Raw genomic sequence first — 20,767 nt, forward strand, 5'->3', positions numbered from 1 at the left:
GTGCCCTTAGGATGCACGCTGGTTCTGAACTTTGAGGGCTGCCCTTGTCTGTCACGTACAGATCAGGTGCCATTGACAGGGAATTGCCGACCCAGATATTTGTAGAGAAGTGTGCTGCCGTCTGGATGCACGCAGGGGGAGTGAAGCGGAGTTTCAAAGAGGAGAGTATACAGTGGGTAATGAGGGAAGATGCTGTTTTTGTGGGGTGCCACGCTAGAAGGCAGTTTCTGAGCTTGCCTCTCATATCGCCAAAGCAAGAACTGCATTTCAGAAAGTCATTAGAATGACATCCGCTGAAGACCAGCACGATGGGGTTGTTCTAAGCACAGATATGTGTATCCAGCTCCCTTTCATCTGTCCTCGGGAGAAGGACCCGCCTCTGAGACCACAGTTGGGGCTCATCACTCTGGTTTCTCTGGCACCTGCTGGTGTTCCAGCCGGTTCTGTGGGCCAGATTGGAGGGAGTTATCCACGCAGAAGTGTCTGGGTCCCTCCGTCTGTCTAACCATGTGGTGAACAGCCTGAACTGCTGGATAGAGAAACTGAAGATCCACCATGTAATTCAGCAGCTTTCTGCTCTGCTTTCATGCGTGTGTCATGCGAGTCTTATGCCAAATCATTAAGTCCATTATTAATGGAAAGGTATGAGGGCGGGGAGAGAGAGGAGTTCCGGAAACTTTTATAGAAATTAAAAAAAAAATAGTTGTGATAATGACATTACAATGTGGTGAGTGCAATAATAGAAATTCCCGAGGGGCAGAGTACAATGTAGGTCCCTTTTAATCCTCCGTAACCCTGATCTGGGTTAAAACTGGGAACAAACAAGGGGCCCGATCAGCCTCTGGTTTCCGAAGTAAATGCTGGAATGGAGGGATCCTATTCCAGCAGCCTCTGCCCTGTAGCTGCACACAGTCCCTCCACCTGCACCACTGTGCGCACTCGGGGCACGCACACAGAGAATTCCCCTCCAGACCTGTTCTTAAGAAGGGCGCATCCCATTCTGTGCCCAGGCTTCCTTTCCAGACTTCCCGCCTCTGTGGCTGACCCACCGCTCCCCATGCACTCTCTCTGCATCTGCCAGCCTTCCCATCCCTTTATTTCCACTCTGCTAGCTCTGTCCCACTTCACACGTGTGAGCAAAGTCCTCCCCTCAAAACAAGCAAAACGCCTGCCTGCGCTGGCCTTGCACCTGTCCCTTTCCTGAGCCGGGGACCTTTGGCATCAGCACCCCCAGGCTCTTGGCATCACCACAGCTGACCTCATGAGTGGGCAGGCTGGGCAGGATGGAGATGCACCTACACTGCTCTGAGGGCCCCGTTCTCACGGCACTGCGGAGGTCTCGGAGGTCTTGGCCAGGTCTTCTTGGCCCTCATCCCGTCTCCGCCTGCATCCCTCGAGCCCTCCACCTCCACCACCACCCTCCCCTCCGGCACAGGTCTGGGTTGTGTTCACCAGCACTCCCTCCCCATTGCTTCTCACTGTGTTCCCTCTCTGACTCCTCTCCCTCCTCCATCCAGCCCTTCTGCTTTCTCCCCTTGCTTCCCACCCTGCAGGTGCTTGGGGAGTTCTCCCATAAGCGCAGTGACATGGTGCCTCCCTCAGCAGCATGTGGAATTGCTGGCTCTGGGGGTAAATGCTCACCACCTCCAGGAAGCCTGCTTAAGCCCTGCAAGTTTATTCTCTCCTGGAACTCAGCAGAGGTTGAGAGAGCAAATGAGCAAATAACATCATGGGGTGACTGGGGTCAGGGCCCCCCTGGACCAAGCAGTGAAAGCACTGCTGTCAGTGTCTTGAGGTTGCTGCCAGCGGAATGTAACTGCTCCCTTGGAGCCTGCAGTCCAGCAGGGCAGTGGGGTAGCGGGAGAGATCGGCAGCAGAAGGAACCCTCTGCAACTGGGGGTGAGGGTGCCCCACTAAGGGAGGTGGGTGTCAGTCAAGCCAGGGACAGCCCTGGGGGCAGCACAGGTCAGTGTGCCAGTCAGGGAGAACCATAAAGAAGCATATCCTACATAACAATCTTTACCTGCTCCCCAACACACACACACACACTATAAATCCCTTTGGCTGTCGCTTTCTGGGGGACCCTGTCTGCTTTGTACTGTTGGATTGAGCTAGGCCTTGGGAAGCAGCTCTGAGCTTCATGGAGCAGGGATGCATTGTAACAGCCTCGGCTGCTTACAGAGCCCAAGCTTCGCTTTTGTTCTATGCAGTAACCTTCATAGCAGGTGAGGGGTGAGAATGAATTAAGATTTGACTGCAGCCAGAATGCGCCCAGCTAAGGGCACTAAGTCATTTGCCCAAGTTCACCCTGATTGATTTTGGCTCCTGGTGGAGCCTGGATATGTCTTGGGTCTGATTTGGCTCTTACCTCTGGCCATCCGAGACTGTTCTCATCTCGTATACCTGGGTCTAAAATGATGGAGGGCGTTTGTGTGTGTGAGATTGTGTCTGTTCATAAACATGCACATGTCAAAGACAGACATGATGTTTCTGCAATTTTCTGGGATGTTTTGCTGGAGATGTGTTCTATTAGCCATGGCGTCGATTTCTTCTGTCCATTTGTTAGCAATGCAGAGTCTCCAGGCCCACAGAATCAAAAGGTGTGTCTCAGCAGGCCCCCCAGGTGAATTGCAGGCTCATTAAAGTTCAAGAAGGCTGGGTCTCCAGCCCTGTGGTGTTAAAGAGAGAATTAGGTGCAGCCATTAGCAGGAGCTTCCCTACTCAGAAATGCATCCAGTATGAAAAAAAAAAAACCAGGATCGCTTAGGGGCTTCTGAAGAGAACATGGTTGATTTTTTTTTAAGATTTATTTATTTTTATTAAAAAGTCAGATATACAGAGAGGAGAGACAGAGAGGAAAATAACATGGTTGATTTTTAAAGCTACTTTTATGCTGTGTTGCCCCTGTTCTCACATCTCACACACTGATTGTGCAGAACCCCCTCAGCTGCAGCCAAGGTGGGCTGCTTGGCTTCACAGTTGTTTCTGAGGTCCGTCTGCCGTCCGCCATAGCCATATCAACAGCACATCGAGATGGAAGGTTCTCTTCCAAGAACGTGGTTTGTGGTGGCGTCTAATTTGTACCACCGGGCAAAGGTCATGCAGAGGAGCTTGTTAACACTCTCCGGTCTGGGATCAATTGCCCTCCTTCACCACATCGATTGGAGGGCACGGGGGCGCCTCCTGCCTTGAACTGTTCAGCTCCGGCATGGAGGCAGATAGAGGCTGGCGAACCTGAGGATTCCAGTGCGGGTGCCACCCCCACCAAGGAAAATGGCTGCTTTTCATTTTTCAAGTTATTCCTAAACATTTAATTTAGGTGTGAGAGAGAAAGCGCCCACATTCCTTTTCCTCCTCACCTGCTGGCTCATTCCCCAAGTCCCTTCAATACCAGGGCTCAAGGCAGAAACCTGGATATCAGCGCAGGTCTCACACGGAAGTGGCAGGGACCTGCTCACTGGAGTCGGGAGCCTTGGGCGTCTGATTGGGAACACAAGATGTTAAATGCTAAGCCAAACGCCTGCCCCCAAAGTGGGTGTTTCTATTTGACTTCAAGTGCTCTGTCTGGTTCCTACAGTTAAGGTCTTATTTTTCAGTTTCAGGAAAATCAAAGCTTTTAAAAATAAGTAGATTGCTTTCCCGTTAAGCATGGGTTTTTCTCTTATTGATTTTATAAGGCACGCACCCCAAATCAGGAGAAGTTGGCCTGAACACAGGCAGGTGGCTTGCCCTCCAGAAGTGTGCCTGCTCCGTGCAAACTTGGGGACTCGGAGGTGTCCCCTGGTTATGTGCTGTCAGTCCTGTGTTGAAGTGGTGCCACAGTCCCGGCTTGGCAAGGGGTGCCCATGTGAGCTGCTCCCCTGAAGTCACGGTCCCTGTGAATTCTAGAAAGGTAGAAACAGGCCAGAAAGGACACACATTGCCCATGTGAACAAAAAGTCATGCAGGCACGCTCAGAAGCCTTCTAACTCTCAGTCATGCTTTCCAAGAGAAGCTGGGGTGCTGTGGGACCAGCAGCTCCCACATACCCCAGGCGCCAGCTCTGTTCCTCTCGCTGGCTTACAAGCCAGGCCAAGCGCATCACCGGGCTGTGCCATGGCAGCTGCCTTTGATCTGTCTAGATTTCTCTAAGACATCATGGTAATAGTTTTGAAAATCACATTTTGCCTTGAGAAAGAGTGTGAAGGTTGAGTCTAGGCCAAGAGACAGAGAGAGAGAGATCTTCCATTCATTGGTTCCCTTCCCAGATGGCCACATTGGCTAGGGCAGGGCCAGGCTGAAGCCAGGAGCCAGGAGCTGTTCCAGGTCTCCCAGTGGGTTCAGGGTCAAATGGCTTTGGGCTGACCTCAACTGCTTTTCCAGGCCACAAGCAGGGGGCTGGATGGGAAGTGGAGTAGCAGGACACAGCGCAGTGTCCATTTGAGGTACTGACGCTGCAAGTGGCGGTCTTATCCACTACGCCACAGTGCTGGCCCTTGTATTGCTTTCTGGTTTGACCCAAACTGGCCAGCCCTCTCTAACACAGCAGTCAGCATGACGCTGAAGCACACAGGATGTGGGAGCTTGTCGGGGCATAAGAAGCCATAAGGAGACCTCTCAAACTGAGACCCACAGCCCCTCTCCTTCCTGAAAAGCGGTTCCTTTTGCACCAGAGCAGCAGGCACAGCAGACAACATCAGCCAGTTCCTTCTCATTGTTGGCACCTGCTTTCTGTTTGATCTGTACGCTGAATAAAACCATCCACTTAAATGTGAAGCCCAGAGACAGGCAAGGGGACTGTAGTCTTTCCTTCTCCCTTCTTTGGATAGCAGAGGGAAAGCTTGGAGGAGAAAAAAAGGAACCCCGGGCAGTCACTTGCCTCCAATCAAGGCCAAAGGGTGTCTGCTGTTTCTAGCTGATTGGGAAGGTGGAATTTTTGATGTTTGACCCGACCCTGCAGGAGTCTGGGGTCCGTAGTCCTGGCGTGTGGGAGCCCAGCTGTGTGAGTGATTGCTGTGGTTTGCATGTGCTTTGCGACCCCCAGGGGTTCATAGGCTGGAAGCATGGATGGTTGGTTCCCCTGCTGTGGCTCCTTTAAGGGGTGGGACTAGCGGGTGGGGGGTGATCAGGTGTTTAAAGTGGCGTTCTGAAGGCGTGTGCTCCCACTCTCCCAGGAAGCTGTTGTCAGGGAGCTGGACCACCTGCCCGTGGTCTCCCTTTTCGTGTCCTTCCTTCCTCGCACACTCGTGCCTTTTTGCGTGTGGCCAGTCCCGCATTCAATCTGCTGCTCTACCAGGTTGGGACACATCCAGCCTTCAGCAGGAGCTGTGCTGCATGGACCCAGCAACCACATGAATTGTGAGCCACTAAACCTGTTTTCTTTTGTGGTATGCCCAGCGGTAGCGTTTGGTGGTCACCACATAGAATAGAGAGCTATGGAGAACAGAGACTGTCTTGGGACTGACCCATAGAGTCCTCCCTTTGTCCCTGGCCGTGGCTCTGTCTTAAGAAGGGAGGCCGTGTGTGTGTATTTGGTGGGCGCCATGCAGCACTGGAACCTGTGTTTTCCCCCTGTAATCCAGAGCGTGCAGAGGTGACGGGTCCGAAGGTTGAAGCCTGTCACAGGTGCAGTGAGTGAAGTGTGTTGTTGCTGACAAGTGTCGCTCATCTGCTTTCCATCTTAAAACCATTTTCTTCCAGCTGGTTCCCCCCTCCCCCCAGTTAACTGGTCAGAGTAGAAATGAGTACAAACATGTATTTTACGGTGCTGGTGGATAGAGTTCCCAGAATGATAGTGTACCTGGTGTATGGCTTGGGGCGGGGCGTTCCTGTTCATCCACCTTGCTGAGCAACACACAGTTGCAAGAAGGGGCTCTGTCCACTCGCCATCACCTGAGCGTCCCTGGGACCATGGCCAGGTACCCAACGTCTTCAGGGGAGATGGCTGGGGCGTCACAGAGCAGGGGAGTGAGGCCAAGAGTCTGGGAGAGTGGATTCCAGGCACTGCTCCCCAGGGAGCCCAGCTGGGTAAGGGTGACCCCGACCATCTGACGGGTTGGGACAGCAGCAGGTACCTTTCCGCCAAGTTCTGTGTGGACTGCCAGGAGAGGGGTCCCCGGCTGGTGTGAAGAAGCCTTTATTTACATAAGCATCTTGATAAAAGAATTTAGTCGATTCTGTAATAGCTCATTGCTTTTTTGAAAAAAAGGACAAAGTTGGTGTTAAAAATTTGTCCTCTGTGCCTCTTCTTTTGCCTCCAGTCTCCTTATGAGAACCTGATGGGGATTCCGTGCATGCCGGTGTCGGTTCATCCCACCCGGAGACACTGATCCGTGCTGCATTGGGGAGAGGCGCCTATTTGACATCCAGATGACCCCAAGGCTGTGTCTTGTAGTTTGTGAATTTCCAGAGGAGTTCATTTCCCAAACCGCAGATTGCTTTTTGTTTGAAACAGAGTCATCCAATTGCCATTAATGTATTGCTCCTTTGGAAAGCAATTGGGGTGAGGTTAAATTCATTGGAAGCCAAGAAGGTCGTTGAGTGGGGAAAGGTGCTGTGCAGAAGCCTGGGCTTGGATTCTGGCCTGCCCCCAGCACCTGCGCCACCTTACACTAGTCACAGCCCGGCCAGCACAAAGGGACGCTGCACCGCGCCTAGCAAGTGCAACTGTGCCCAGAAGTCCAGGGTGTGACCAAGCCTGTGACCAAATGGAGGGGCTCCCCTAGTGCGGGTTGTGAGAGGGGATGCTGAGCATGGGGGCTGGGATGGAAGTGGGGGAGCCCTGTACATGTTCACGTGCTGCAGCTGTGCCACTGGGCTGTTTCTCAGAATACACTGCTGAGAGGCTTGTCTCAAAGCAGGGACTGTTGGCTTTACTTAGAACATACGTGCTGTGCTTGGGGTCTGGATAATTGCTCCCCACTTTCCACGAATGCACACCCAGGCGTCTCCAGAGGCCCAGCTGGACTGTGCACCCCGCTCCGCTGCCTTCGCTGTGTGAGGGGGCCGTGGCCTCTGCATGCCCCCGGGAGCTGGCCACAGGAATTCTCCCTGGAGCCACTGGGCCCCGAGAATTCCCATCACCGAGCGGCCCTTGGGGGCCTCCCTGTGTTTCTGCTCCGATTCTCAGTGATATTTTTGTGGAGTAATATTTAGGCCGCTTGGGCTGCTTTCCTCCTTTCTTTGGCCAACTGCCTGGTTGACAAAGCCAGCCAAAAAGGACCCAAGGACATTCCCGCCTCTGATAAACCTTTTCCCAGGCATCCAAATGCAGTCTAGAAAGGAAGAAACTGTGGTGGAGCGACCTCATGGGAGTCACGGAGCAGGCCTCCCTGCCTCCCGTCTCCCACCCGGCTACCCCAGGGACGGGGATGGCTGCGCCAGGTGGAGGGCACTGCATGCCAGATGATGTTGTGGCTGGTAGCTTTGTTGTTTTTAGATAGCTCATGGAAAGCGAGAGGTTCACATGCAGTTCTCTTACATTATTATGAAAGTGACAGCCACCATACCAAACGCTTTTTTTAAAAAAAGAAAAACCTTACCAGTTCTATTTTCTTGAACAAGCACAGTCTCAGTCTCCCATCCACCGCTTCATTCCTTAAATGCCTGTAGCGGTCGGGGCTGATCCAGTGGCAAGTCAGGAGCTGAGAACTCAGCCTGGGTCTCCCGTGGCAGGTGCTCGGGCCCTGACGCTGTCATCTGCCCCTCGGGGTGCACGTCGCCAGGAAGCTGGTGTGGACAGCAGAGCTGTGACTGCACTGCCTCTGCTCAGGATGTCCCGACTGGCGGGTTAACTGCTGTGCTGAGCAACCTCTGCCCAGGTGCTCTCTTGACATTCCAGGCAAGCCAGTGGCAAGTGGATCCTGACAGGTGTTTGGTCGGCATTGCCTGATCATCACCTGTGTGTTCAGACCTCTGAGAGCAGGTCTTTCATTTCACAAGGGAGATTTCCAAACTAGATTACAGGAAAGAGACTATAGTTGTAAGTCATCTGGGCAAGAGAAAGCACTGGAAAGTATTTCTAGAGCATAGACCTTTTTCTTTGAATAGTTATTTGTGGACCCAGCACAATAGCCTAGGGGCTAAAGTACTTACCTCGCACACACCAGGATCCCATATGGGTGCTTGTTCGTGTCCCAGCTGCTCCACTTCCCATCCAGCTTCCTGCTTGTGGCCTGGGAGAGCAGCAGAGGATAGCCCAAAGCCTTGGGACCCTGGACCCACGTGGGAGACCCAGAGGAGGCTCCGAGCTCCTGGCTTCAGATTGGCTCAGGTCTGGCTGTTGCGGCCTCTTGGGGAGTGAACCAGCAGATGGAAGATCTTTCTGTCTCTCCTCCTCTCTGTTCTGACTTCCCAATAAAAATAAACAAATCTTTTAAAAAAAGTAGTTACTTGTTTGAAAGACTGAATTATAGATAAAATGGGAGCGAGATCTTCCATCCACTATTCACTCTCTAACTAATCAGAACAGCTGGGGCTTGACCAGGCCTGACCCAGCAGCCTGAAGCGTCATTGGAGTCTCCCATGTGGGCGCAGGGGCCCAAGCAGGTGGTCCCTCTTCCGTTGTTTTCCCAGGCACATTAGCAGGGAGCTGGATTGGAAGAGCAGCAGCCGGGACTTGAACTAGTCCCCACATGGGATGGCTTACCCCACCTTACGCTGTTGACCCCATACAAATACCTCCCTCATCTGATGTTTTGTTTTCCAATGTACTTTCTTTAGCCCCTTCCTTGCCACCTTTTGCTTACTTAGGTTTAACCGGGTGTCTGCTGTGTGAGGCTACAAGCTGGGCACTTGGCTGAGGTTTATGGAGTTGAAGTTTTGTGCCCAAAGCTACCTGGCGAGTGAGTGTGATAGAGCCCTGGGACTCTGATCTCCAGAACCATGCCTTTCCTTCCGGGTGCTGCTTTCCTGACTGGGCCTAGAAGACACACATCCCTTGCATTTCCGAGTAGGCTCATAAATCACCTTTGGAACAAGGCAGGTAGTGAGAAGGGTGTGGCCTTGTGCCTCATTCGCTTGGCTCTTCATATTGCCCTATACCAAAGGAATGAAGAGAATGAACTCGCAGTGTCACGCTCTGTGCCTACTGTAGGGACCCTGTGGGAGCTGAGTGGACCTCAGCTGCAGGGGTCCTCCTGGGAGACCCAGAGAGTGAGCAGGTGCCCTCCAGGGGCCAGGACCAGGAGAAGGGGCCCAGGATCAAGTGAAGAAGCTACTGTTTGCATAAGCATCTTGATGTAACAACTTAGTCCATCCTTTAATAGCTTGTCGATATTTTTTTTTTAAAGAACAAAGGCTGTATCAGCGTTCTGTCCTGGCTGCTGCCACTCCCGCCTCGCTCTCCTTGTGAGAACCTGTCGGGGATGCCAGGCGCTTCCACACAGTCTATCTCCGTGGCCCCTGCACTAATCAGCGTGTGCCTTGTGATTGATTGGGCATCTACTTGTAATCAGACAAGCTGACAGACCCCCAAGTTAACCAGGTCCTTCTACAAACCACCCTCTTTCCTGGCAGTCTCAAAATCTAGGGCTGGCAATTCCTGGGTCCCTTGCAGCCTCATGGACCCTCCCCCTACAAACCAGCCACTGCCTTGCACTGCTGGCGTCTCCCTGGACGTGCAGGGGCACGACAAACCTCCTAAAGGGGCACAGACCCTCTTCTCTTCCTGTTCCTTTGCCCCATGGGTGTTTAACCTGCAGCAGTGGGGTGTGAGAGACTCCCCAAGGCACAAGCAAACAGGCTCTGTGTGCCAGCCAGTGCCCACCTCAGCGTGACCCCTGGCACTTTTATGCGGTAACTGGTGAGTCAGGGCAGGAGTGTTGAGTGAAAACTCCTGTTTGACCTCCCCAGATTCATCTAAATAATGTATTATCACATTTATCTAAACAACGTTGGCATTTAACATATGGCATTAGCATGTCCTGATGTAGCAAGATGCTGGATACTCGGTGTCCCTGCAAAGTGAGGTGCACCGAGTACATCAGGGTTCTGAACAAGTGGGGTTTACACTGGGGGCTGTGGGACTTCGCGAGAAATGCAGTAGGTTTTGCAGAGAGGTCCCTCGCGCAAAGCACTTCCGGTGGCTCGCTGAGCCTGTTCCCAGCAGCTGCCCTTCCCGGAGGTCCGTTAGGGGGTACCTGAGACCAAGAGCCCCTGACTTCTGGTGCTGAATCTGTGTAGGAGAGCTGTGGAAGAAGGGCAGTGCCCGCCTGGTTTTCTGGCTCCTTCACCTGCTGACAGCTACGGAAGGGACAGGACCGCGGAGGGCCCTGCCTCCCCACTGACAAAGGCCGGGAGCTGTGCTTACAGTGGACGGGCCCGTTCCGCATGAACGTTTTCCACCATCTGGCCCCTGAGAAAGTTATCAGTTCCCACGTTTTGAGTCCCTACTCCAAGACATTTGAAGAACACCAGTTGGTAATGTAGTACACCTGTTACCAAAGGTGGCAAGGCCACATGGGATGGAATGCGTCAGGGAGGACTTCCTGAGGGAGGCAGCATTCCAGAAGGGTTTCTCAGGGACTCGAATGTTCTAGGTAGGAGCAACGATACTTGCCTTGCTCCAGGCAGGGCGTGAACTTTTCACGTCACAGGGGTCACAGGGAAGTCCTGTTTGGTTGAGTGACTGTGAAGATGCTAATTGAGCTGGTGCACGTGGAATGCCAGTCAATTGTTTCCTCGTGGTGGAAGTAAGAAGTCATGAGCAGGACACCACAGAAGGATGGATGCGAGAGAGCGCGTGTAGGAAAGGGTGTTTGAGGAGCTGTTCCATGGCCCACATCGAAAACGTACTTGCAGGGCACGCAGGAACGAGCAGAGCGAGTGTCACTGGCTTCCCACCACCCCAGGCTGGAAGGTCAGCAGCACCTGGGTAACCTGGTTGGGGGAGCTCTGCCTTAGTGGAGGACTTCTCCAAAGGGTTCTTGTGCCAAGTGACAGCGTGGTCACCGCGGCTGAGCCTCACGCCCATGGGAGTGATGGGCCGCAGGCAGGAGAGGCACAGATGCGAAGCGAAGTGAGAGCAACTCCTAGAAGGGGCTGGTGCAAGTGCAAAAGCAGAGGCAGAGTTGACGGAGTTAGTAAACTGCTCTGCCTGCTGCTGCCCGCTTCCTCCTCGCAGACAGAGCTCGGATCCCAGGGGAGAAAGAGCCTTTGTTCACTGCACCGGAGGCATGAGAAGGGGGCCAGGATAGCTCAGTTCCTGGCAAAGCGTTGTGGAAAAACAGCAGCCCAATTAGAAGGGCACCGGGATGGCTTCCAGGTATCTCGGAAGGGACCAGAACTGGTGGCTGTCAATCCACTTGGCAGCGATATGATGGACCCAGCGTCGTTGGCTGCCACCATTTTGCATGGTCTTGTTTTTAGAGCCCGTTTAATCATTGCTAATGTGAAATCCTTTTTTTTCTTGGACTTTGTAGCAGGTTGTCATCAAGATTGCAGATAAGCCTCAGGGTGCTTGATGAGAACAGATAAGGACTCCAGCCTGGGTCCTGTGTCTGCCCCGCCCAGAGCGGGCTCCCCCCTCCCCAACACACACACACTGGCTGAGCCAGCTGGGGTCTGCTGTGGGTCTGGTTTGCCTCTCCCCGCTTTAGACTGTCTGGTACAGGTCATCACTGTCACCCAAAGAAGTGGAGAATCAATTCCATGGATATTTTGCTTCTTTTTTGCCAGAAAATGGGGTGAGGGGAACCCCCAAAGATGGGCAGTGTTTCTGGAGAATCTCCAGGAACTGTTTTTATAGGGACCTCTGGGAATTTATGCATTTAAAAACAATCAAAAGGAAACAGAGAAGGGATGGTGTATGGGGTGAAGGAGGAGTCCCTGCCTGATTCTGTGCGGCGGGCACTGAGCTGCTGCTCTGAGTCTGGGCGGCCTCTTCCAGGAGCAGGTGTGCTCCGTGCTCCAAGCTGCTTGTGCACCTGCAGATACGCCCTTCGCGTCTCTCCTTGTTTGCCTTGGTCTCCACATTACCCCAGCCTTCACACACCAAAGTCAGAAATAAGAGATGTGGCTGCACCCACATTAAACCACCAGTCCATCCTTCTAGAAGGTTTTCCTCGATGTGTCCTACTGAAGGCTGAGCCCCACAGTGGTTTGTGGGGTCTGAGTCCCCTAGCCTCTGCGGAGAGGGAAGGGAAAGGGACAGATCAGCTGCTGAGCTGTTCAAGGGACAGGGGAGGGTGCAGAAGTGCGCTGGGGAGGAAGTGGCCTGGAGAGAGCCGTCAGTCCATTTTTCTTCTCATTGTTTGTCCACCTGACTCTTCCTGTGAGAAAGCATATGCTTCTGATGATTAACATTCCTGAGGTGTGGGAAGTTGTGCTTGGTAACAGTATGGGACTTGTGTCCCTGTACACGCTCCTCTGTGATATCAGGATGGTTTCCCTGAGTAACCAGGCTTGGAGATAAGACTTTCCTTTTATTACAGCTGATAGCTCGGGAAGATTCCGAGCGGCGTTGTCAACTCCCCCCAGAACATGCTGGAACTTGCATGCTACCTTACATCCCTAGCCCAGCTATCTAGGTGATATCTTAAATTGTCCATTGACAGCATCCATATCTGGAAAATGGACTCCAAAAGACGATCATTTTCTTGCCCTTCCCCCACCCCTCACCTTATAATTTCTGTTTGCAGGAGAAAGTTCTTCCCAGTACATGTAGACACTAGGCACCATGTGTATATCGTCTCTACCCTGTTCTTGTGTCCATAGACCTGCATAGAATCTTGTTCCCTAGCAACCACTGTGGAGTTTGCCCATTCACCAATTGCAAGATCACATAAAATATCACATAATCAATTATGGAATATAATTAGATGGCATGTTGGTGTGAAAAACCTCCTTGGAGAGCATTAAAACAAGGAACTGATGGCTCCAGAGGGGGGTGTTCCAATTGCTATCAGTCAGAAAGTCTTGCCCGAGGCTGGGGGGAGCCGGGTGCTGGTGCATTCGCTGTGGTGTAAAGGTTGTTGCAGAGTCTGTGAACATGGAGGAGTTGCAGGCTTGGCACGGGCATGGGACAGCTCCCAGAGACCCACAGAAGATGACGGGGTGGAGGCCATGTGGTGATCTTACATGAAAGTCCTGCGAGAGCCACTTGGCTGCCAGGCATGGCGGGAGGTGATGCGCTGTCCTGCCGGCTTGCTCGGGGAGGGACCACAGCCGAACACTTCCGGCGTGCAGTGAGTAGGGAGGAGATGGGAGATCCTGGTGGGCACAGGGGTGAGGCAGCCATGTGAGCCTCCCAGTGGGAAGGACTAGTGAGGAGGGAGACATGAGTGAGTGAACCTGAGTCTCACTTATTCCTGGCCGTTCCTTTCCCTTCTGTTTTAAAGACTATATCAATCGGCATTTATGTATTTATTTTCTCTGGAAGGGAGGCATAGGGCATTTCCTTATTCTGATTCACTCCCCAAATGTCCACAGCGTGCTGAAGTCCCAAGCCTGGAACTCGGTCTGGTCCTCCATGACAGTGGCAGGGACCCAGGGGCTCAAGCCATCACTCACTTCTTCCCAAGGTGTCCATCAGTTGGAAGCCAGATGGAAGGCAGAGGCGGGAGGAACCCAAAGCCAGCAGCTATCACAATGGGGGATGTGGGAGTTGCACCTAGCATCGCCCAAGTTCTTGGGCCGCATTCCTGCAGTGTCTAAAGCAGCAGGGCAGCTGGGGGCTGCTCTGGTGCCGGTACCCTGCGCATCCTGCTGGGTGACTGGGAAAGGTCCAGTCACTTTGCTTACCGTCACTGCTTCTGTTAGTTCTCTGTGAATGACAGGGACTCATCATTGCAGTGATGCTGTCTAAGTAAGATGTTGCCCAAAAGCATGCCACTCTGCTGTTTCTGGAGATCGATTGATTTAAAAGGCAGAGTTAAGGAGAGACACAGAGAAGTCTTCCATTCACTGGTTCACTTCCCAAGTGGCCAGGAGCCCCAGGAGCTTTTTCTCGTTCTCCCAAGTAGATGCAGTGGCCCAAGCATTTGGGACGTCCTTCAGAGCTTTCACAGGTGCATTGGCAGGGAGCTGGAATGGAAGGGGAGCGGCTGGGGCTTGAACTCCCAGCACCCTATGGGATGCCATACTGCAGCACTAGCCCAATATGCTCTTGATGGACACCTCATTTTCTTCACTTCTTCAGGTTATCAGGTAGTCTGAGCTCATTTGTTTCTCTCAGCACAACGGGGATTGTTGATTTTGTTGCTGCGTAAGCAGATCCATAAGTTCGGATCTCCATTGAGGATCCACAGGTGGACTTTGCAGAGTCCTGCCCCATGTTCTGATGATCTACAATCCTGACACTGTGAACTAATGGATAGTTGTTTCCAGGCACACCATCTGAAAGGTGCAGCGTTTGGGGCTTCCCCGAGAAGAGTCATATGTTAGTAACTGAAACCTTCCACTGGACACAGTAGAGTTAGGCTGCTGTCTTAGGCTGAGTCTGAAAGGAGGTGCTGATGCTGTGTGAGAGTGTGCTGAGGCCCAGAAGGGCAAAGGGCACGTGTTGTGCAACCTCCACTTGGCACCCGAAAGGGGCGATTCCAGGAACCCGAATGCACATTGGGTGCAATGACATGCGTGTTGCCAGGGGTCAGGCCACTGTTGCCTGGTCAACTGTTTACACAGTGTGTCTGCGTTGAGCTACATCTGCTGGTGCCCATACCCAGAGTTGGAAAATCGTCCAGCACCCTGCATCTGGGCAGAGGAGCCCAACCTTCCCACTATCAGTTCTGCCATGTTCTTCCCCACGGGAGAGGTTGCCACCAAGGCAGGGACAGCTGTCACCCATGAGGCTCCTTCAGAGTGAGGAAGAAAGATGGGAATGTTAAAAACAACTGTGCAGGGCTGATGTTGTAGCACTGCAAGTTAAGCTGCCTCCTGTTCCCTAGGAAAGCTCCAGTTCAAGTCCCTGCTGCGCCTTTTCCAATCCAGCTCCCTGTGAAGGTGCCTGAGAAAGCAGCAGAAGATGGCCCAAGGACTTAACTGCCACTCAAGTGGGAGACCCAGGTGGAGTTCCTGACCTCCTGGTTGTGGCTATTTGGGAAGGGAGCCAGCAGCTGGAAAGTTCTCTCTCGCTCATATTCAAATAAGCCAACACATTTTATTTATCTAAAAGGTGGAGTAATAGGAGGAGACAGAGCTCTTCCATCTGCAGGCTCACTCCCCAGATGGTCACCATGGTCAGGACTGGGCCAGCAAGCTGACGCCAGGAGCCTGGAGTGCCAGCCGGGCATTAGCGGGAGAGCAGCCAGGACTGGAACCAGCTCTCTGGTGGATGGGATGCCAGTTTTGCAAAAACATTCACTGTGCCTTTTAAATCAAAAGATCAGGGTCATCTTGTACTTTTCCACGAACTTCTGGAAGTCCCTTCACATCTCAGGCCTTGGCATGTACACCCATGAACTAACAGGCAGGCTGTTCACTCAGCAGATAAGCATCTCCTGGTCGGTTGGGATGGTTGATGGAGCTGTGCTTTATACGACAGTATAGCCTTGCCCTATAGACTGGCTGCCCAGCTCTACAGTTGACCTTTTCCCCTCTGAGAAGCACACGTCCTCAGGGGAGGGGCTCCTGCATTTGGGTTCTTCATTTATGCTTTGCTCTTCCCTTTGCAAGGGGTGTTCTCATCCACACGTTTGTCCTCACAGTCCACCCTTGTGCGGGTATTCTGCAGGCGAGAACACCAGACTCCGGGGTTCAGTGACCTGAACTCTGAAGTGTCAAGTTCAGTCTCAGTTGAGAACTCTCCTGACCACAGGTCACTCTGTCCTGGCCCCCTAAGGAATGAAGAGCCACCTGGACGTAGACCACAAATGTGTCTGTGGCCACTAGCCAAAGTCCCAGGGGATTTGTTAAAGACAAGTTTGTGACAGCGAATTGATTTTACTTAGCAAATTCTTGGACTCGTTGATATGATTTAGAGATGAATCTGGGTATGAAAGGGAGAAAAGAAATTTCTTCAGGCATGTGCGTGAATTGTTCCTGAGAACCCCACATTCTGCTCTGAAAGTTGGCTGTCACGGTACTGGATCTGCAACTTGAGATGTATGCTCTGTGACTCTCGTCTAAAATCATGCATTGAAACTCCTTAAAATATCTCCCAACATAAATGTCAGGTGTCTTTTTTTAAATAATTGCATAGTGTAGGTCCACAAACAGGGCCATGAGATCAGGGCACACTAAACATTGTGGCTAGTTTCATTGTAAAGTGTTCCAAAGAGCCATGGCAAAGGTTCCATCTCCCCTTCAACGTTAGACTCTGGGTATGTGGACTGAACATGAGATCTGTGCGTTTTCATCATCCAAGAAGACGGCTCCCTGGAGGCCGGGGGGCACAGATAGGATGCCTCACAGGGATGGCACTTTTCGCTCCCGTTTTAGCGCCAGCCCTGTGAGAGAGCTCTACTTTTGACCCAGTGAATGAATGTTCTGATGGGGAAACTGAAGCTCAGAACCTGCAGAGAAGTTCTCCACATCCTACAAGCAGGTGCAGGCGAACTACATAAAGTGAAGTGTACATAAACACATGTTGTAGGAAGTCCAAATCTGGGAGTCTGTACCCCCTGCAGACAAATTCGGGTGGTTCTGTTAGCGCCTCCCAGACCAGGTGAACAGAGTCCCTTCTCACGGTTCATTTGTTGTAAGTATTTTGCTTGAGTATTTCTCTGTGGCCTAGAAGGTATCTGCCAAAGGAAAGTGATTGTAAAGGAAGAGGGGTGGAGTTTGTGGGCACCTGTGCCTTGTTTACATAGGGAATTCCCGCACAGGGAAACGTGCGCAGAAACAGAGAGGTCGTGAGCAGCTGTGTCAGTCTCCTGTCCCGTGTTCTGTTCGCAGGTTGACGACCAGATGAAACTGCTGCAGAACTGTTGGAGTGAGCTGCTCATCCTGGACCACATTTATCGGCAAGTGGTGCATGGCAAGGAAGGCTCCATCTTCCTGGTTACCGGGCAACAAGTGAGTATGGAGACCGGGGCAGGGGGAAAGTGTCCTTTTATTAAACATGCTCGGAATGGCAGGGACTTCACTGGATCAGAAGTGCTCTTGTGCTTTGAAAGGCAAGGGGCTGGCTGCAGATCATTTAGCGATGACTCGATGTGTCATGTCCCCACTCGGATGACTGCAGTTAAGCTTGTGGAAGCTGGCTGGCATGGAAGGCTTCCTTTCCAGGGAACCGGACAGCAGCTAGCTCCCCAGCGTTCCCATGGGTGACAGCAATGATATGCAGGTGTTTGCCCTTGAGCTTCTGTCCCAGCCTACCACGCTGGTTTGTCAGTTGCTTGGAGACGGTAAAGTCCCAGTTTGTGGGATCCTCACTCTTGTGGAATGACACTGGTGGAAGAAGGGGCTTGAGATGGCAAATAGATTAAAATAGTTGGCATACAGCATTTCTGCTTTGTAGAGACAGTTATTGGAAAAAAGGTAGATGCCTGTTGGGTTAACTGGTCCTTGCTGAGTATCAAGCTGTGTGCTTGTCACTGTTGTGGGGCTGTGGCATCAGCGTAATGAACAAAGCGACGGTTCCTGTCCTCTTGGAACTTAATGTAATAGCAGGAGAAACGGGTGTAGACAGAATCCTGATGAAACGTGATGTGTCGGGGGAAAAAGTGTTGTTGAATAAAAGAGGGACCAGGGAGCAAAGGTCTGTGGCAGAGTGACATTAATGGAGATGCAGGGACTTCAAGGAGGAGGGACGGCCTTGCAGATGTCTTGGGGAAAAGAAAAAATCTGCCCCACGCACCTAACTCCCGCTCTCCAGGACTCGGGCGAGTCCTTCTGTTTCCTTAGCTGGTTACATCGGGGGCTGGTGACAGCCAACACAGGGAGCCCCTGGACTGGGTGGGGCACCCGGGGCCTCTCTGTGTGTCGCGCAGCAGCAGCAGCAGCGCCTTGAGCACGCAGGCCCTGTGGTCTCCGGCTGGCAGCCATAAATGTTTATGTGCTGTGAAAGCACAGCGGCTCACGCCTGGAAATGAAAGGCAGCTCCACATCATTTGCTCAATTGTGAATAAATCACATTTCTCAGGTCAAATTAAAGGCAGGCAGTATTTCAAGAGTTTTTGCACATTGGATCAATTCGGCCATTTCCATGTATGTCTGGTCCCCATGTCCAGCACCCGTTGGGAGAAGAGCAATCCCTTGAGGTTGTCTTCCTGTGCATTCCCCTTTTTGTGTGGTATTTTCATCCTGTGACCCAAGTCTTGGAAGGACATGGACCCACATGCAGGGTCTAGTCGTTGGGCTATCTCCCACCTACCCCAGCCCCCACCCAATGAGATGCTGCATTAGAAGTACGGGACTAGCCCATAAATTAATTCACTTCCTTCCGAGTTTAAGGAATGGGATGGGTTTGTGCGTAGCTTCTCGAAGCATTACCATCTCTGCCCTTTAGAAATACTCCCCATTTCACATTTCTTTCCACTTCAAGTGCTGCACCTTGGTAAAGGGAATTCCTACTTAGAGGAAGAGGGGTCTTCTCCTGTCCTCCTGCCACGATGGCAGAGGATCTCAGAGCCCCCTCCCATCACTGGGATGGGAGTCTCCTTTCTCAACTTCTCTAATAAATCTTACTTTAACACTAAAAAAAAAAAAAAAAACCCAGAGGAAGTGCATTTGTTTCCTCTCTTATGTCCAGAACCCAGAATACTCCAGGAATAAATGGTACCAAGGTCTTTAGTGTCCATTGTTGCGTCTCTGTTCTTGTACTTTGCCATCAGAGCTGAATGAAGGACTCCCTACTGGAGAGATTTTTTTTTTTTAAGAATGGTTTTTTTTTTAATTTTTTAATTTTTTGGAAAGGCTGGCTCGCTCCCTACATGGCCACAGTGGCCAACTCTGGGCTGGTCCAAAGCCAGGATCTTCCTGCACACGGGTCAGGGGCCCAAGCCCTTGGACTGTCCCCCACTGTTTTCCCAGGTAGTAGGTAGAATAGCTGGGACAGAAGCCAGCACCCATATGGGATGAAGGCATCTCAGATGGAGGCTTAGCAGGCTACGCCATGAACTAGGCCTCAAGTGACTTTTCCCACATCCTGGCTTCATCTGGCGCTCCTGCTTCCCCCACTACCCACCCCGCGTACCCCCACTGTGTGTTTCTTCCCATGCATTCCAAATGAATAGCCTAATGTTATCATAACATGATAATATGTTGAATATGTAAATAGAATAATCAAATACTCTTCATTTATGGCAGTTATGGAAAAGATCTTGGATTTTCTTCCATGGGTAGACAAAGCATTTTCAGCATTCTCCTGGGTTTCCCATGATTTCAAAAAGTGAAAACCAAAATACTACAAAGGAGACTTCTGCAAAGCACCTGACCTCCCAGCGGATGGGAAAGAGATGGGGTTGTAGTCACAAGGACGGACTCGAATACCACCCCCTGCACCTGCTCTAACCGAGGTGCAGCATGGACGTTAGCTGGTCGTACTAACCTCTGCCCAGTCGAGTGGTGCTGTCTCTAACCTCGTTGCTTCCTTCAGATAGCTGAGCCAGAATAACCAGCCTCAGCATGCTCCCACATCCCGTGTCTTCCCTCTCCCCACGTCCGACTCTCCCTGGACCCTGGATCCAACAGTGGATTTCCATTTTGCTCTCTTGCTGTTGCTGACCACTGCCTACCCTGTGGCCCAGGAGGATGACCGAAATGTTTTTGAATCATTAAGTTTTAAATATTAATAATTTTCTTGACAGTGGTAAAGTCTTCTTGGAGGATAAGAATGGGGAGAGTAGATTTTTGTTAAAGACAATAATAGCAGTAATCGAAGTATCAAAGTATGAGGGGTAAGATTGATTGTGGGAAGATGGTAAGACTGATGAAAGAAGGAAGGACTGTGTTTAGGTGATAACAGTTGGACCATGGGGGGTGTATTTCCACTAGTGGAGATAGTCTGCTGCCTTGTGTGGACTTGGGGGACAGGGGTGTGTGTGGTGGAGAAGCAGCACAGTGTGCGTGTGTGAGAGAGATCAGCCTGTGATCATGTGCCCACCCTGCACTTGCTGCCTGTGATGCCCAGAGCATGTCCCTCTTGGTCCAGCGTCCTCATCACCATCCAGTGGGCAGTGGGCTGATTCCCACCCGGGCAGTGAGGCTTATAGGACATAGTTCTGTGCATGACGACGTAAGAATTAGAAGTCGTCACAGGCGGCCTAACGCACAGCTTGACAGAGGGTTAGCGACGCTGTCAGGAAAACGCCATTATCGTCCCCATATGCAGATTAGAGACTGAGGTGGAGAGAGAGGAAGGAGTTGTCTCAACTGGAAACACACTCACCAGGTGGCACAGCGGCATTCCACCCCGGCAGGGCCTGAGCTCGTGTCTTGCCCCGTGTGCCACGCAGGCCTGTCCCAAGTGCTTTTCTGCGTGGCCGCCTCCGTGGAACTTCATGCGGAGCTGACTCCTCCCCCTTTGTATGGAACTAGACACACAGCATTCCAGCATTCCTTATGTTTCTTTGTTTTTACATGGCTGTATAAGCATGTCACATGGATTATCCAAAAGCAATTTTAATGTGATTATTACTGTTAGAAAACTATATGAGGACAACTAAAAATTAAAACAAAATCACTCCTAATGTCACCTCTGTAAATGAGCCTTTGTTGTTGTTGTTGAGTTTTCTTCTGATCTTTGGGGAACAAAAGTATGTCTTAAATACTTTTCTTTTTTAAAAAGATTGATTTATTTGAAAGGCAGAGTTACATATAGAGAAAGAGAAGACTTCATCCACTGGCTTATTCCTCAAATGGCCACGGCGGCCGGAGCTGAGCCAGTCCAAAGCAGGAGCATCCTGGG

General features: G+C 51.6%; 1 protein-coding gene across 5 annotated transcripts in view; it reads left to right on the plus strand.

Moving 5' to 3' along the window:
- The window catches only part of NR5A2 (nuclear receptor subfamily 5 group A member 2), a 115,532-nt gene that overhangs the window by 48,493 nt on the left and 46,272 nt on the right, over positions 1–20,767 (plus strand). For all 5 annotated transcript variants that reach the window (XM_004578789.2, XM_004578788.2, XM_058668972.1 and 2 more), the window contains one exon: positions 16,813–16,932. In XM_004578789.2, the coding sequence (XP_004578846.2) occupies positions 16,813–16,932 (120 nt within the window). The remainder of the gene's footprint in view (positions 1–16,812; positions 16,933–20,767) is intronic.

Source organism: Ochotona princeps, chromosome 10 (genome assembly GCF_030435755.1).
Source record: "Ochotona princeps isolate mOchPri1 chromosome 10, mOchPri1.hap1, whole genome shotgun sequence".
NCBI classification, from domain to species: domain Eukaryota; kingdom Metazoa; phylum Chordata; class Mammalia; order Lagomorpha; family Ochotonidae; genus Ochotona; species Ochotona princeps.